Here is an 18,350-nt window from a genome sequence, read left to right as displayed (position 1 = left end):
CGAAAACTATTAGTCTATAATTTTCCATCGTTCTGTGACGATACGGACCTTTGCCGGAAGGGCATTCGATGTAGCTTTGACGTTCTTAACATAGATTTCAGAAGACGTTGACGGACACTCGGTACACTGTAGACATGAAATCAAGTCATTGACCGATCTCCTTTTTAGGCTCGACCAGCGCAGGGTTTCAAGGAGGAACCGCCCCTGACCCATGTCCATGTGTCGATGACTCGGAATCAAGTCTACTCATTTGGTTCCAACAAAACAAATAGTTTGCTGTACATTTGCAGTTTGTGCGTTTTTCCAAATAACGGATTAACAAGTCAACGTGAAAGCTGATATTACAGCAGCTATTCTGAGACTATCGAGTGTGTGCTTCTCCCAAACACTCTCCCCCCCCCCCGCCTTGAATGGATCTCTTTCTCCTGTGAGAGCGTTACCCCCTTTCCTTCGTCTCATAAATGATTTCGCGTCGCCGCGGCTTGACTGTCAAAACAATGCAGGAGAAACGCGTACGCCCCTACCTCTTAGTGGAGTGTTTACACGCTATCTTCTCCCTACTTCCTAATGTTTGGATACCTTTTCGGGCACAATAGGAATGCTCGGTTTGAAATACATTTCATCCGTATTATTGCTGTGCCCTGAGGTCCGTCTTTCAATGAACATGGTGGGATATCCTCGAAGGATTGATCTCTTAAAAGAACATATTTTTCAAAAGCGTTGATATTATTCTGGTAAACATTCGGCTTATTTTATGTATACTTTTTTATTAAGTCACTGGCGTTTGTCTCAAAATCCCGTAACAAACCCTTCGGCAGGCAATGCATTTATATACACAATACGTTTTACAATTGCTAGTTTCAAACGCACAAAACCATACTTCCAAAACTCAAAGAACTGTCGAAGTCAGAGAAGCAAATTCGGCTGCAGATTCTCTACACCGTCTTACATACGTTTGGCCAGCAAGATCTGTGCATCTCCCTTAAACCGGGTGTTTTTTTTCAAATACGAGTAAAGAACTATCAGCCCCAATGGGTTTTACGCGTATGCTGTGTCTTCTGTAGACACTCGCCGATCCAGGGGGCAAATAGGGGCCAACCCTTAAGGGGGGCGACTTGTTAAAATATATTTATATAAGGCAGTTTAAAAATGTTTGCAGAAGTAAAATTAACCTCCACAAATTTAGTTCTGAACCGCCATTGTCTGTGGACGATTCTAGGTTCGTGGTAAGTGTCAGAAGGCCCATCGGTTACGGGTGATTTCGGTAGCATTGTGCATATATGATGGTGTTTTCTCCCATGCCTTGAATTCTGGTAATGAATTAAAGATCACGCTATTTAACACCAATGATGTCCAGACCAATAAGAACTCTAAAAGATTCTAAAATTCCTCACTCTGTGGACGGCTGAATTAGACCTGAGTTTTGAATTTTGGTTCCTTGAACTTGCAAGTACAATCCTAGTGCTGTAATCAAAGTGATGCATTTCAAGACTCTTTTTTGGCACTCACTCCGTCAGTGCTCTGGTTTTTGAAGATGTGCACATGTGAACACATTATTTTTAAGATGTGAACTGTGGAAATGTGTAAGCCATACCATACATATCAAATGTGCGCTTCTTACACACTGGCGATTGACACTCTATCTTAATGATTAATGTAGGTTTTGTTTACAAAGTTCTTGTAATGGTAAGGTTTTTGCCCTGTGCCTTATTTGGTGTTGACAAGAAAAAGATAAAAAGCAGTCATATTTTATGGCCCTCATAATATTTCCCTTATTCCAGCTATCAAACGATCAGTCTTCCAGGAACTAGTGTACTACATCCAATCTTGCAGAAACTGGTGTACTGCATCCAACTCGGTTAAAATCAGCCAATGACTGCATCAGAAAAGTTTTTTGCGTCACCACTACTAAGCCAATAGGCGCCCGATTTGGGCAGCTGCCCATAGAATTGCATGTGAAACGCATGTTACGCAGACGACACTGTACTAAATCGAATGTTGTGCACAATCTTTGCATTCTAGTCGGGGCTCATTGTTTTCTTTCATTGCAAGAATGCGAGATGCCACTTGTACATGGCTCGCCATTCGCTGCGTGAAAGCTGGCTTGAATCAACATGGCGGAACTGTTGTTGGTCGACTGTGACTTTACGGTCAAAACTGTTCAGCTAAGGAAGCTGTGCTATAGCAAACATCAAGGAATCCCGGTCTTAAGCGTTTCTGCACCAAACGTCAGAAGTTCAGGATGGAATAGTCGAATAAACATTGCATGACTGCTAGGTTACTTACACAAATGCGTTCCATGGTAGAAGGTATGATTACGCGAAGTGCTGCAGGCGGTAATGTACCCTGGACCGTTAAACTGCTTGGCCTTGGATATCGTCAGTCGAGCATTCCCAAAGTGGATTATGAAGGCCTAGGCCTACAAGAGATGGGCGGAATTTTCATCGCAGGGCGCCGTGTCACACTCTTCTTGTTGGGAAGCCTTTGCTGGTATCTACAACGAGGTCGAGGGTAAGAAAATATTGCTTAGCTATCTTTCTGTATATAGTTTCTCTTAGTATGAAAATGTGTACCGCACTATCAACAGTTTGAATTGGATACTCAGTTCATTTCAAAACTGGCCTGTGTAATGCACTTCTTCTGAGGCCGGATTTTACAACCGGCTTTCCGGCCATTTTGGAGTTGCAGCCACATATGCCTTGCTTCCGAGCCATGACGTCATTACACCTCGAGTCGCACACGTTCGCGGGGGCTGACGAGCTCACTTGCAAGTGCGTTTCCCCTGCCTCGGGGGACCTGGAGCTGCCATGATAAACAAGGCCTTTCCCGGTTCCGGCGCGGTCGGCCACCGTTTGTCCGCCGGTTGTGAAAACACTTCGCGGTCCGGGCGTTGTTGTCATTGCCGTCCTTGGCGGCGGAGTTCGAAGCGGCGGTGATGATTTCGCGCCCTCCCCATTCCCACTTGCAGAGGGCAAGGGGCCACGGGCAGTATCCGAAGATTGCGCGGATTTAGAAGGCGGTGAAGACGACGATTTGGAGTGTTGTGTTGGCTCTGCTGGTGGGGTTGTTAAAGAAGACGATGAGGACGGCGGTGTTGGTGATGATGGCGGTGGTGGTGAAGCGGGAGATGGTGATGGGGAAGAGGAGGCCACGTCTGTAGCCGGGGTACGTGCAGGCACTTGAGTAAGCCACACCAGACTGAGAAGAGCCATCCTGAAAGCGATGGCGTAACTAGCACCAGACGCACACCGCATTGCTTCCTGGCTCGTGTCTACGTCAAGAGCAAAACAAGGAGTTAAACACTTAACATATCTGCATTTTCTGTTGCTTTTTATGTCGTATGAGTGCAGTTGCTGAAGAGGACGACTGTCATTGTGTTTGTTTGATGGCGTGGTTAAAGTAAGCCCCCAAGACTAGTTTTGTCTGCCTACAGGCTCATATTGAAAAAATGTATTCAAATTAAATATTACTCCCTATTGCGGGCATACACAGCCTTGTTTATTTCTTTTGCAGGGAACCTTAGGCAATACTCCCGAGAAACAATTCGAATAATTTCCAGGCTACTACAAGGTAGAAACCTGACGATCTACAATGAACAGGGCTAAGCAAGCAATGATAATGTTAAGACCTGATCGGTCTTAATTTCTGCCTAGGGTTGTAATACGGTGTACCCGCAAAGTGATGTGGACTGTCGCGCGCCAATTGCTATCTAAAAGCACATGAACACCATGTGCTAACAACATAAGTGTTCGCCACAGCTATGAATGGCGCCTACCATGCCTACGCGGCCTTGTCATCTGACAAAACATTGCAGACGAGGGGAGGAGAGGGTGAGCGGCAGCAAGCTCCGGGGAATCCAACACGGTATATCACCTCACAGGCAAATTAATGGGCTTCCGACAGCCGGGAATAACGGGAAACCTTGGAAACCCACTTCGCGAAGGATATTTGACTACAGCACCAGACTATACCCCAAAACAAGAATTCCAACCGCGTTTACATTGATTTTACCGGCACGTGTGTTGGAAGAAGAAAATGGCAGGAAATTTGGTGCAGCTTAGACCCTGTGATGTAACGAAAGTAGCACGTTTGCCGTACTTATACTAAGTAATCACGCTCATTGTTCACAAGTAACGTTCAGGTGTCGAAATAAATTTAGCGTCAGATGTTATGCATAATTTTTTCTCATTAAGAATTAATGCTGGCAAGGACACAGTTTTAGCGGCTGTTTTAGGACGCGTTTCTCCTCGTCACCTGCTCGAAATGCTGCTGGATTAGGGTGTGAATGCATTCTCGTTTATTTGACATTTAACGCACTTTATAGTGACATTATGCGGAATGCAGCACAGGTGAGCAGTAATCTCATCCTTTCCACCATGTCACCTGCATCTGGAAGGTATACTTACTCAGTATTGCGTGAACAGAGATTTTAAAATCGGGCGAAAAGGGGGGGGGGACTTCGGGACTCCCCTGTTTGTTGTTACTTTTACTAATAAAGGTCACCCCCCAAAGAGTGTTATTCGGGCAATGTCTCTTGATTGGCATTGGGTTACATTTGGAAAATTAAATCAGGAGAAAAAATGCGACTGTCTTACCGATGTCTATCAACGTAAATGTTTGTGTGGCTGTTCTCTTCAATACTTTAACTTCCTAATCTGCTGCCTTTCCCATGTTTTAAACTAATCAGAGATCCACTTTCCAGTAACCAATCAGTGACACTCTACCAAGCATGTTTTACATTATCACTATGTGGACGCATGCGCACACGGTCTGGCTGTTATTTTCAATAATCTTACTTCCCTATTGGCTCATGTCAACCACTCAGAGATCGGCTTTCTAATGAAACGTTTCTGTTACCAGTCAGAGAGAATCTACCAAGCACGTTTTGACATTATCGCCATTTTTTTTATTTTAGGGGATGCATGCGTGCACGGTCTGTGTCGATGTCATCGTTTCTACCCCCATAATTTCCCTCAAAAATCAAACCCTGCCCTCTTTCTACAAAATTAACCCTGGAGTTTGACGAAATAATGTCATTGTCATCTGGTTAGGTGGGTCTAACACCTGAAATCTAGTTCTTCCTTCTACATAGGAAAGGGGTCCCGAAGATTACAAATGCCCAAAAGGGATCGATGAGCATAATTCCAATTAATTGTATTGCTCTTTTTCATGGTAAATAGCCCCCCAAACACACACACAAGATGTGACATTGCCACAAACAACGCGTCCATACCTTCAAGCCAATGCGTTGATGGTAAAGGACATATATGCAGCAAATTAATAATGACCGCTTTTTTCCGCAGAGCTTGAAACTAAATTTTCGGATGAGAGCAAGTTCGAGCGACGTCCATTTGTTGACCTCTGGTCAATTTTCCCTGATAATCTTTGCACAATATAAGCTGAGCACCAGGTAAAAACGACCAGTGGTTGACGGTCGTCCCCAAACTTGCCTTTAGCTGAAGTACTTGCGGAGGAGTACCTTTTAGAAACACATTTATATAAAGAGCCCTTGAATTTGACGAACGAAAAGAACATTCCATGAATATTGAAAGATAAAGTCTCTCTGGAACTCGTTGAGTAGTAAATGCGCGTAAAGTTGCAGCGAATGCAGGCAGAGCCAAAGGCAACTTAAAGGTGACACAAGGGAATTAATGACCAGTAGCAGGGAATGTTCTATTTATGGAAATAATCTCGCGAACGCCAAAATGCCAAGTGGTTGACGTCTTTGACAACGGAGAAAATCTGCGCGCCCGGTATGTGCGAATGTGCCCTGTGGCGTTTTAACTGCAGTGTCTTATAGACCCAATAGCGCTCTGGCTTGTTGGAGTAGATAATAAAGGAAATTAAACAGATCTTGACATGCTTAGCGCAGATTAGAGTGGAAATGTTTGTCGAAGAGGAGAGTCAATTCCATATTACCCTTATTCCAGTATTTGGCCTTTGGTGTCTTTGTGGCGTGCTAAAGCTTGCCGCAGGCTCGCAAAAGGGCACGTTGTGCTAGCCACGCAGCTGATCAGTGAATAATTACTTTGATATTTGATTGCAGCCGTAATGCAATTAATGGAAACCTCGAACGGCTCAACACATGGTAGATGCGGTCGGGGCATAATAACAGTAACTTGCGTGGCTGTTCGTAAATGAGCTGTTCTTTTCATGGTGTGATGGATGCACAGTGAAGATTGTCATTAATTTTCTTTTAAAGTTAATGATGAACCCGGCCATTGGTACCAGTTGTCCGCCTGCATTGTTGACAGAAGGACATTTTATAAACAAAGGATTTGATTAGAAAGAAATAAAATATGCATCTACATATCCCAACATGCATGCGTCGATAAGAAAACATGAGATTACGTACGTACACGTTACCAATGAAACGTGCGTTTAATGACGCAGTTGTGAAGAGTCACATTGACTGTATACGGGACTGCAGTATATAGAATAAAAGGAGGGAAAACCAATGATACGAGGAAATGAGATTATGGCAGGCAACATGCTTATAAACTTCCTTTTAGTTTCGTTTAATAACGATTCAGTTTAGCTTGCCGCTTGCTTTTTAATCTACTTTTTTTCATAATTGGTTTAGTGGGCATGGGCATAAATCCCGGGGGGTGGGAGTATATATTATCCCCTCACATTTTGAGGTGGGGATGGGCTATTGAATCATCCCCCGACGCTTTTTGTCATGGGCAAAAAAATATACAATGGATTTTGAAGACTTTTCAGGATTTCCCAACGACTAGAATGTTTGCAGTATCACTAAAAAGGGAAAGCAATTTTAAAAGCCATCAATATAACATTAGGCTGATGGAAGATTCTGCATGAATTTGATACACATTACAGATTTCCAACATAGATTTACGCCACTGTTAGTGAGGCTTATAGCGTCCTGCGAGTGTATAAACTCAGTCACCAAATTTGGTCGGACACCGTATATCTACCCTTTTGGCTGTATGAACCAGTTAGGCCTGCAGTTGGCACTGTGCACAGAAGTGTTGATATAACATGATGTTTTTCATCAAACCTCTGAGAACGCCCTGTGCAGGTTCAGTTCCCCGTAACATAGACCTACATCATAATAAAGAAGTCAGGATGTCTCGGGGGGGGGGGGTGAGTGCAGGCGTTAAGCACGAATCATAGCATATCATTTTATAGTCTACTGCGTCGTCTTCCGTCACAGTATATATCTGCTTGAAGCCTTGCCGCTGCTCGTGCGACGATCTTGGACTGAGACAAATCCGCAACAGAGAGGTTTGACAAGAGATCCGACAGGAATCATTTCACAACTTCTGCCAGGTAATATGATTGAAATCCTGCAAGCTTAGGTTCCCAGCCTCCGTCCACATCAGTGCCGTTTGAGTTACCATACTCCCGGTGAAAAAAAAATGATTTAACATAATGCTGCATACACTACACGCGCGCTCACATTGACAAGGTGTAGTTTTGGGCAGATGACATCTCGTGCGCTGAACGAGGTCATTGCGAACGCAATGCTCTCCATGATCCAAGGACAGAACCAGAGCCCCCTCCCCCCGTCGAAAGAAATTGGTAAATTTCTCTTGTTAAACACTCCAATATGGCCTTTCTGAGAGGTGACGACCAATTTAGGGGCTTTGAGAATTATAGAATATGAAATCGTCCCACGATTGCCATTTCCTCGTTATTTTTGGTATGACAATTTAATTGTATATGATACAGTTTATGCAACCGGTCCTTCTGTTTGAAATAAAACGATACCGTCACCAGATACTTCGCTATGTACCACATAAAATCCAACCTTTGCGTCCCAAGTGTACTTCCAACAGAATAGCCAAGAGTTAAAATAATGAAAAAATCGATATTTTACATGGAAGATTTGGCGCTTTTTAGGTAGAAATGATTTATTTATTTACTCATATCTGTTCACCCAACAGCGCATTTAGCGCCTATTACAGGATGGTAATGAGTGAAGAAAACTATGAAGAGATGTTCAGTTTTAGAGGTGGGAGGAAAATCCCGGGAAAATGTTTTCAGGTTGCTGAAAACCCAATCCACATGTGGACCGAGCTGGATTCGAACCACGGCCCCAGAGGCGGAAGGCGAGGAAAGAAACGCAACACCAACCTGACCCCCCTTGTGAAAGGTTGACCCGTGGTCTCAATCGATATCATCAATGTTCATTGATCTCGTAAATGATATTCATCTCATATACTCTCAGTAATTATGCATGCACGGAGCTCCGGTGAAGCCAGTACTCATAAAATGTCGCCGGCTTGCATCCTTTTGTCTGTTTACGGCAATCGCAAAGTGCACGTTCAAATGGCGATCTTTGTCACATTTTTAGAATCTAATTCAGTTTCCGTGCAATGCAACAATAGGCGCCAGGCATGTTGCAACGATTGATGGGGTGTTTTGTCTGTTCGTATGTGCGAACGTGTTTGACAAATATGCTCGTTAGTGGCGAAAATTTCCCCCAGTGGTAAGGCCCATGCCATCTTCTAAAGTCTATATCTTTCTTTAGTTTGATTGTTTGGTTTTTTTTAATACAAAAGCAGCTACAAACCGCTTGCTGGCTACAGTGACCTAAATAAAAAAAGCAACAAGGCCAGACGCATCGATCATGGAAGAATGAAAAGAGCTGAAAAGCATAAACTTAACGAGTATTATCAGTATAAAGTAGAGAATTACTGCTCCACGTTTCAACTGAGGGAGCAGTATAAACCGTACCCATGAGAACGTCATTTGTAAAAACTGCACCCATCTTCAGGAGAGATAGCACAGCGAATTAGTCATCTCGGTTTCCAGTGCTAGGACAAAAACAACAACAACAACAACAAAACAAAACAGTGGATTAACTTGTAGCCTAGCATTTAGATATTGACTTGTATGGAAGGGTAACGCTGTTTTAAATTAGATGACGTGAGGCTCTTTCCCCTGCTAAGCAAATACCAATCTATTCACAGGCCTGAGAATTAGATTCGTGGTTTCTGTGTGGGAAAAATAATGACGTCAGAGATGTGTGCTCTGCGTCACGTGGAAATATCGCTACGGTGATCGTAAAGCGCTGGCAAATGTACTTCTCAGAGTGACGTAATGCTGTCACGTGAGTCGGTCTTTGGTTGGACCAGTTGCCGCTGTAAATGTCCATAGACAAGGGGCACCAAATACTGCTGTTTCGAAAGTGGATGGGAGAAAACTTTCACACGTAGATCATGATGACGAGTAAACTTATAAGTTACATTTTTTTCTGAGAAATATGCTTTACACGCCAATTGTATAACTTTTAAAAAGGAAGACTAGACCAAATATTGTTACGTAAACTATTTAGCCTATACCAGTGCAGACTTTGATTTAGCAAGATTAGGGCTCTCGGCTTAGGCCTATATAAGGCAACGGGCGTGGCCGCGCAGAGCAGTGGTCGTCAGCCTGTCCTCGGGGTACGTCTTGTCATGATTGCGGAATATATTTGGTTCAATCAAATTATGTTTGGTTTGTGTGATAGTACATTTCGTCTCGTCAGACTTTTTTCAATTGTTTAGTCATGATATTACCGGAGTAGATTGACCTTCATAAGAATACTGAAACATTTCTGACGATTTGATTTTGTTTACTGCGGGAAATGGTAATCTTCTGTTGTAGAAATTAAATATGCATATCCCTTGTTGCATACAGTTATCATCGCCAGGTTTATCCTCAAACCATCCGAGGCCAGAAATTGCTTGCTTCAGACCTGACCTTCTTTTTATTCAATTTTCTTTAGAATACAAACACATGGGTAGAATAGGGAGAGAGAAAAGACGGCGTGAGATATCAACAGAGCCTCCCAGGAAAATTCGATCGGCGGTAGTTATTGTCGGTACGTCTTTCACACCTCGGCTTGTAGAGACGTGCTACGTTGTATGCGGCATGGTTCGGCCTGGGCTATCGACCAGCCAGGACCCGGCGAGGTATCTCCACTGGTGCGCTGTGGGGCAGGTGGATATTGTAAGGGGGTGCAACTTTTTTCCATTCCAGGGGAGTGTCCGAAGGGGTATTGAATGACTGGCGAGCGGAATTAAAGGGGATCAGCCTTCAAATTTTGATTACCGTGCCCCAGTACTGAGTATGTTTACGCAGGTGACACTGAATGCATTCACGAGTGGATCGTGCATTTTAATGAATATTCTTCCACCTGCGTGATACATTATGACCATAACTCACCTCCGCTTTACAGCGGCAAATTAGAAGTTATGGGGTGTTTGAAATCTGTGGTCAAAATGGGAGGAAGAGTTCAAACTATGAAACGGTCAGCGACTTTAATGAACGAATATCTCAGGGCCTTTGTTAAGGCGCAGTGTGTATCCATTCAGTTTAATGCTTTGGGAAGTGCACTGACCTTTGCAGTCTTAACTCGCTGAAGAGGTGATCACTGTTTGAAGAACACCAAAGCGCAAATGCAGGTATGTTTTAAAGGCGAGATGTATTTTCTCTACATCAGATTTATTTTCCTATCCTCTGTGCATCGCGGCATCCGGCACGGTACTCACACAGGAAAATTGTTGTCAGTCTGAGCTGAAGCCGCTGCACCCTTGCTGAACCCGTCATTTCAGCCCAAATGAAGTGGTCAAGCGGTAATTCATAATGCACATCACAGAATTAGGGAAAAGAGGCGGCTGCGTAAACGTCGTGTTTGAAACGTAAGGATCCCATTGTCTTGTCCCCTGAAACAGTGGTAGGTTGTCATGCATGGACATTAATGTGTCTATTATTGTGTTCCCCGTGTGGAAAAGTGCCATTCCAACTGAAACTGTAACTACGACAGCGCGCACAAAGACTTGTTTCTTCTAGTAATTTATTTTGCCCCTCTGAATATTGGTTCGTGTTGTGTGTCAATATTGCTTTTGGTTATGAAAGTATGTACCACAGAAACACTGAAAAACTTCAAAACAAGGAAAAAAGAAAGGAATGGTACATCATATTCATTGTCGAGGATTGGGACTGCTTTTTCGTCTTGTCTCAATTTCTCTTTATGCGAATAAGCGCCTTTTAAAATGGTGCTGGTGTATACAGGATACATTGTACGGCTCGGAAAAACTAGACGGTTGTATCAGCATCTTGTGCGGGTACGTTTAGAGTACTATGGACGCACACGCGGGAATTTTTATGTGAACTCAACATTGCTTGCGATTTAATAAGCCACTTTTCCTGAGGCGCATACGCACCCCCATGCGTATATACCATTTCTTATTGTCAATATTGACTGCACGACGCGCCCGAGATTGACCGAACATCGTCCTGATCAGATACGGACGGACTTGGGATGTTCAGCTTGAGACCCGGCAAGCACGGTTATAAAGATTGCTTGCTTTGATGTCGAACGTATGTCACTACCTGAATATTCACGTTCATCTATTCGAGTGCAACTTCAGTTGTCGAATGTACGCATTTGAAAATCACCGGATGTTTGAACTGTGTAAGGATTGTGTATACGATTTGTACAAACACATGGTGTTCGATTTTTCAAACTGCATTCCTTCTTGAAAAAGGCGTACAGATTTATGCAAAGACGTAAAATACTTTCCGTTTTTAAAGTGTATTTGGTTGTTCAAGATACCTTTTCGATTTGTAATATACATTCCCTTGAGAAAACTCCGTCAGCTTTTTTTTAATAGGCTACACTTTGATGTTTTTAAAGTACACGTTCAAGCTCAGAAGTGCATTCCGCTTTTCAAAATGTGCACTCCACTTCTTTTGGCCTCGCGTCGTATGTTGGTACAATGTCCAGAGAAATGCGGGTCTTCCATCATCCCAGATACGAACTGACAGTGCACAAGCGACCGCGAACGAACAACCTTTACCGGCAACCACCGTTTTCTCATATTTCGGCACACAGCGCGCGCGTTCCCGCTGTTCACTCCCTGCCCTCCCCTGTTTCTGGATGCAATCGATAAGTTGCCGAAGTAAGAACGCGTGAAATCCGCAAATGGATTCCGATCGAGTATTATACGTGTCCGTGTGCACGTGCATGCCACGGGTGACTTCGACATCGTGCAGCTTTCGTCGATGGCTCGGCCGAGATTCAGTTTACGTCGATTCGGGGTCACAGCGCATGGAACCTCTCCTTTATAAGTGTTGGTACAGTTTCAGATTTACTTTGCAGTAGGCTCCTCGGTGTTCATATCACTCGACGCGGGCTCCAGTAGTCATTCTGAAGCTATTTTCACTTCTTTTTTTCTTTTCCTTTTCTTTTTTTCGGGGGGGGTTTCGAGTTATTGCTTATTCCATGTCAAAATACTTCAAGTGACGTCAGCCGCCGGTTCAACAAACTGACAAGTAGCTGAAACGTCGATTGCAAAACAACAGGGATGTGGTTGAGTTCTTTGTCAAAATATTGCTTTGTCGCTGAATTCCATAGAGTGAAACTGGGTACTAGACAATGCAGACTGGCCCTGGATTGACATAATTTGAGCATAGGGGAAGGACACAGAAGGAGTTGCAACTCTGGCACTCCAAAGTGTTCAATAATCGCCGCCGCTGAGTCAGAAGAATAATAGAAAACATTCCCAAAATGCCCGAGTACTGCCTGCATCTTAGCCGGACAAGCGAGGCCAGTAATATCCTAGTAATAGTTGTATTGTTTTGCTTGCAATTAAATACAAATTGTTCCTGTGACCAGGAAATAATGAAAAATCCCTGATATTAGACCTATTTTGCCATCGTGAATAACCTTTTTTAATTTTGATACATTGTTCCATTATCCGTGCAAAGTTTGTAATTGTATTCCCCTCCCTCTGATACATCAGTTTTCAAAGACTTGGTACGAATTTGGCTAACAACAAAATGTTGACTACTGCTGGAAAGTTCATAAGGAACAAAAAATAATGTGCTATTTCGTCACAGGGAGTGATCGTGAAATCTCGTACAAAACGCTTTTGTGCAAATGCCATAATAAAAATGATTCAAACAAAACTCGAGACCTTGTGAACAACGGGCAATTTATTCCTCAAATAACTCCAGAAGAATGCGCTAATTAAGAGCATTCACTGCACGTGTACATTTAGGGCACACGGCGTAATACAAGCAACTGCGCAAGCATTAAATTTGATGTTTCATGAGATCATACCAAGCACCAACAAGTGCATGAATATTCAATTCCATTATCTCAGTACACACAGTTTTAAGGATGCAGATTACCAGCGAAAAATTGCAATGGCGATCATTGGGTTTCATATAAAAGGGATTTTGTGGTTGGGAAACAGAGGGTGTGGCCACGGACATACCAGGCATGCCAGAAAGCGGTAATTGGCCAGATGTTATAGCCCGGGCAGTTCAAACTCCTTCTGTGTCCTTCCTCAATGTTGGAATCTAGAAAAAGGACGACGTATTCAATTCAGTTGTCCATACAGAGCGCACGGCGCTCACGTCGGTAGTCACATACGCTGCAACCGTGTTATGTAATATAACGCGCGCCAATGGAGGCAACTTGTGGCTGTACCCAATGACAAGTGGGTACTGAAAGCCATGGTCAGGACTTTCTGGCGTTGCCTTTCTTTGCAGGGTCAGGAGCGTATCAACAATATTGTACAAACTAGTCTTGAGTATGCATGTTTACCCTAATCCCAAAGTCCTGCAGTCGAGTGAATATTCACGCCCTCTGATTGAAGCTAGAGACAAAACAGCTTCGAGTGAACTTTCCTCACTCCAGTAGATATTCCTCTAATAGATTTCCCTCAGGAATTCTCTTTCAACCTGTTTCGATCTAAATTCAGAGTTATTTTCACTCTGTATCTTCCAGTCCTTACATTCAGTTTTTGTACCGATGCATCTCTGTGGAAGATTTCATCTGTTTTGGCCTGCGGCGTGTCAAACATCAGTACTCCCAAGACCTGAGCAAGCAACTACCAGCCATGAAATATAAAATGTCACCTAGTAGTAATCAATAACTTACCTGCTTTTAAAGAGGCCAGTTTTGGGTTGATGGTGCTTTTTTATTTCTTCTAATTCAGAGGTTCAGATACATTCCCAAGTAATCACAAGCAATCAAAATGGAGTCTGTGCCACTGGTGTTTATTGGGGCATATATCTTGATTGTCAAAAGCAAATAAGGTGAGAAGTGCAAAGAATCATACAGCCAATAATGACCTCTTCAAATCATTCAAGTTATAAATACCGCCAGTTCACATTTTAGGTTTAAAATTAACTTTATTTTGCTTGCACATTTTTTTATTAAACAGGCAGGTTGTGAAACAGGTTACAGGAATTCGTTTTTCCGATTCACGATATTCCTCGTGAAACATTAGCATGCCTCAGGCAAACGCGTTTCTTAAACACACTGTCAAACATCGGTTCCATGCTCAAAAACAGACCACGCATCTCGTTAATTACGCTGAGTAAAGTTTGTTTAACGTCATGTTTGTTCCTGAATCCTGTCATTTTCTTCTTCCAACACCGACGAAAGACATTTGATGTCGAGTGTTACAGTTTGATCAGACACTGTTTAAACAAATTCGCTGTTGCTTGCATTTTATTTCTACACCCGATCCGACTAGCAACCGCTATTAATAAATTAGGCTTTAAAAGCAAAATGCCAATTTCGAACGCTGCCTGTGATAGGCCCCTTGCAGCTGGTACTCGGTAACGGTTCTTTCAACGTGGTAAGGAACCATTCATGAAAACGTACGGAAGCCCGTTAGGGCCAACTTGAACTATGCAAGAGTAGGATGCGTGCGCATTATACCCGGGTCCTGGAGTACAGCCAGAGTAGTAATCTCGCTGACCCGCGGGTCGTACTCCAGCCGTTCGAACGCTCAGGATTATTTTGTTAACAACATGAGCAGCTCGTTCCAACGCAACCCCTGCGTGTGCTCCAGTACGGAAAGAGCAACATCAACAATCGATGACTTGTTCTTTCTCCTGGACAATCCGTAATAGGCCAAACGTCGTTACGATGATACCATGATTTCGCAATTTTATTACGTTATTTCGCAATAATTTTTTGCATTGTTCAAATTTGCACAAAGGGGCTTCCGTAAAAACGTGAAGTGCAGCGATTTATGATTTATTTATAGGCAAATGAATTACTTAACAGCTTCAGCATATTATGGGGGTCGTGTAGCCATAAAGGAAGGAGAAAATGAAGTTCAGTTGAGCTGGCTAATGCAGAGTAGTGGATAGGGGAAATCATAATTACTGAGTATGTCTGTGGTGCGATTCCCGTGATCCTGGTGATACTTCTTTCCTCCTTTTTTCTATTTCTTGTAGGAAAAGTTTGTGTGTGTGTGTTTTTTTTTTTCAATTTTAAAAGGTTATTTAATTTACTGCCTAAATTTCCCCATAGATTTTGTTTTATGCGAGAAAAAAAGTTCAGTAGCCTCACCTATTAGCTTGGAAACCGTACCACATTGTGTGGCAATATATTACTGGCACCCTTCAAAGACGGTATTTTGCCTTAAACTCTTCGTTTATTAACCACAGTTTGTAGTCGGATCGGATGAATGTTAAATGCGAGGCGGTTAACAAGTTCATGGATGATATGTCAACACATCATATAAATTCTTTCCCTCGCATAGACCAGTGGACATATTATGACGAACGCCACTGTCAAAGATTTATTGTTACGATTAGGAACATAATTTGAACATTCATTTGAAGTTTCGCTTTATGTAAAATGATTGTGTATCCAAGAATATCCACGATTATTAGATATCAGACTAGTCCGAATCTCTAAAGCTTGGTCCAAGTGTTCTTTCCATTGGACATGCTCGCAGACGCGCAGATAATAGACCCGAGCCGTAGCTATGGAATCCCCTTTCGGACACGGCCTCAGTCTCATTATGGCCTGTGAATGATCAAGACTTGCTTTGGGGCTTTTATTAGAAAGATAAATTGTCCCCACTGAGATCTTAAATCATCCCCTGGGGCAATTTGTCTCCATCTCAGGGGATGCAGGTCTCCAAGCTGGATAGGCCTGGATTGGGTAACTGTTCGGTTGAAATAGATAACCCAAGCAGCCGACAAATTTTGCAATGTGTAGGCCTACCTGGACTTTGATCATTTTTTTTCAGGGTCTATCTCCCCCCTTCATCATGATTAAGACGCATGTTTACAATGATGCTAACCAAAATGAAAGCAGCCTGGTTACCGTTTAAGTGCATTTTCTGTGCGAGTTTTCTCTGAACAACAAATCCCGTGTCCTTAAATTTACTTCAGGTGGGGTTGGTTGAGATTTTCGTCTATTCTGTTTATTAACCCACTGACTTCGAATATGTTGTGTACTTCACTAACATTTTGATTGATGATTGTATGTTTCCTGCCGGAACGGTATTTTTTTTTTAATGTAGTCGAAACTACCTGGACGAAGGTAGTTGGCAGTAGGTAGGTAGTAGGTAGTCGAAGAGGTTTCTCTCTCAATCAACAAAAACCAACTTGTCATAGTTCCTAACACAAAAAGCTACACCCATTCATTTACACCTTTCCTTGAACAGCCCTATGACTTTCGCCGCGCGAATATAGTTAGATGACGGTATACCCGGCGTTTGGTAAGTGATAATCGGGAGTTTATAAAGAACTTCTGTGTACAAAATGCCAACAGCATGTCACTTGTACGCTATTTCACGTTTAACAATTTGACTTGTAACAGTCAGACAGCACTTTCCCGTTCCCCCGATACTGTGCGTGGCTTACTGTTTGTCCACCAGGAGGCCTTGCCTTTTTACCAACTAAAAATTGTATCGTTGAGTACCCACATGTTAAGTACGCGTTCTCTGTCGTGACTAATGATTTTTCCTGAGGGTTTCAAAACATTACACGTAAATGGGGAATATTGTAAACAATGATTAATATTACCCAAGGTCTGGCAGCTGATGCAAACAGAGTGTTGCACAGGACGGCGACATGTGGACTCCAACTGCGTCAGTCAACGGGGAAATTTTCAGCGATTTGTCGAGGGCTCGAGCAGGAATAGTTGCCTGAGGTGCCCCTTCCGCAGCGACCCTCAGTTATCTCCGGGTCTCTTTGCGATCGTAAAAGCACTGTACACAACTGTAGGTATAGAAAGGTCTTTTAGATCTCGGTGCCGCTTGTACATCTGACAATTTTGTTTTGTTTTTAAGCCTGCAGCTTTTTCATAGCCGGCAAAGATAGGCTTTCTCCTTTGCCTTGTTTTCATATCCCTGTTCAATTAGTTGGCGATGCGATGCGGTGATACTGGCATGTTTTCGCCCGTGTCACCCGGGCGACCTCCTCATTGTAGCTGCCGCCTAGAGGTCCATAAACAAAGATGCTGCAACTTGTCAGCCGATGGGTCAGCATAAAGGAATTATCCGGGTGTATGAACTGGTCCAAACGTCACGGAGTCGGTCACAAGACGGTTAATATCAGCCTAGCTACATGTATATCAAAAGTAGAAAGGAACGAAGATCGCTGCAGCTTCTGTCGCACAGATGAGCCACGAGTGAAGGTGATTTCCGTAGTCGCACGCACCACTCCAGATCTCGACCATGCTACACGTGTTGAGCAACGCTGACGGTCTATTTTCAATCTCTCCGTCGAAGATAATGATCCAAGTACAAGTCCCAAGCAGCCAGGGCTTTTGGGAATGCAGCCAACACACTCTACAGTATCACGCTCTCCTGGTCCCCGAGATTCCGTCAAACGCGGTTCGTGACCGGACTCCTAACTGCGGCGATGAGTGGAACGAACGAGATGTTGTGTGTGGTGCCTCGGGCGCTAGGCGCGGGCTGTCCATATCGCGCGCAGTATGGGCCGCAGAGCGAATGAGTCGCTCGGTCCTCTTTCACGCGAAGGCACAGTTCTGCGCATCGTTATAGTCAGTGCACATCACCCATGGCTGCAGCTGCGGTGATGGACGCAAGAGACATGAATATGCAATAACTAAAGTTTGTTCGATTTTAATGCATTCCTTATCGCTGCCGCCATCGTTTGTTTGCATGTATAGCAGTGTACACAGGAGCAGATTCACTGATAAAGTACTCCCCCGGTTGTCCACTGTATCTTATAATATGATAAATTTCTGAATTGAAATAAGTTAAATTTAACTAGATGATTTTCCCCCTTTTTTGTTGTTGTTAATTATATTTCGGTTTATTTAGAAGTTGAGTAAAGAGTGATATTGATGTTCGTTATTAGTAAAAATGTTTGTTATTAATACGATTCACATTATCGTGCGCCTTCAAGAGTTTGCGACGTGTTGGCCGATCACAACGCGCGAACTCTGTCGAACCTTTCCAAACGCGCATTGGGTCGACAGATTCCGCGCATTGTGACTGCCCAACGCGTTGCAAACTCTTGGAGGCGCACTATTGTGAAACGCCCATAGTAATGAGTGATGCCATGGAAACTACATTATGTGGACCATTAAATTTCAGTTTTCACTG

At 43.3% G+C, this 18,350-nt stretch overlaps 1 protein-coding gene across 1 annotated transcript; it reads right to left on the bottom strand.

The window, feature by feature from the left end:
- Positions 1–747: 747 nt before the first annotated feature.
- Positions 748–17,747, bottom strand: LOC147797270 (uncharacterized). Its single transcript, XM_087143342.1, has 2 exons — positions 16,801–17,747; positions 748–3,271 (listed from the first exon to the last, which is right to left on the bottom strand). The coding sequence occupies exon 2, from the start codon at positions 3,252–3,254 to the stop codon at positions 2,607–2,609; it is 648 nt and encodes a 215-aa protein (XP_086999468.1). The 5' UTR covers positions 3,255–3,271; positions 16,801–17,747; the 3' UTR covers positions 748–2,606.
- Positions 17,748–18,350: the final 603 nt, after the last annotated feature.

This window comes from Acanthaster planci, linkage group LG11, assembly GCF_054643075.1.
Source record: "Acanthaster planci isolate LZ-2023a linkage group LG11, COTS_SCS, whole genome shotgun sequence".
Lineage (NCBI taxonomy): Eukaryota > Metazoa > Echinodermata > Asteroidea > Valvatida > Acanthasteridae > Acanthaster > Acanthaster planci.
Note: the sequence above shows the minus strand (reverse complement) of the source record. Positions and strands in the feature narration are given on the sequence as shown.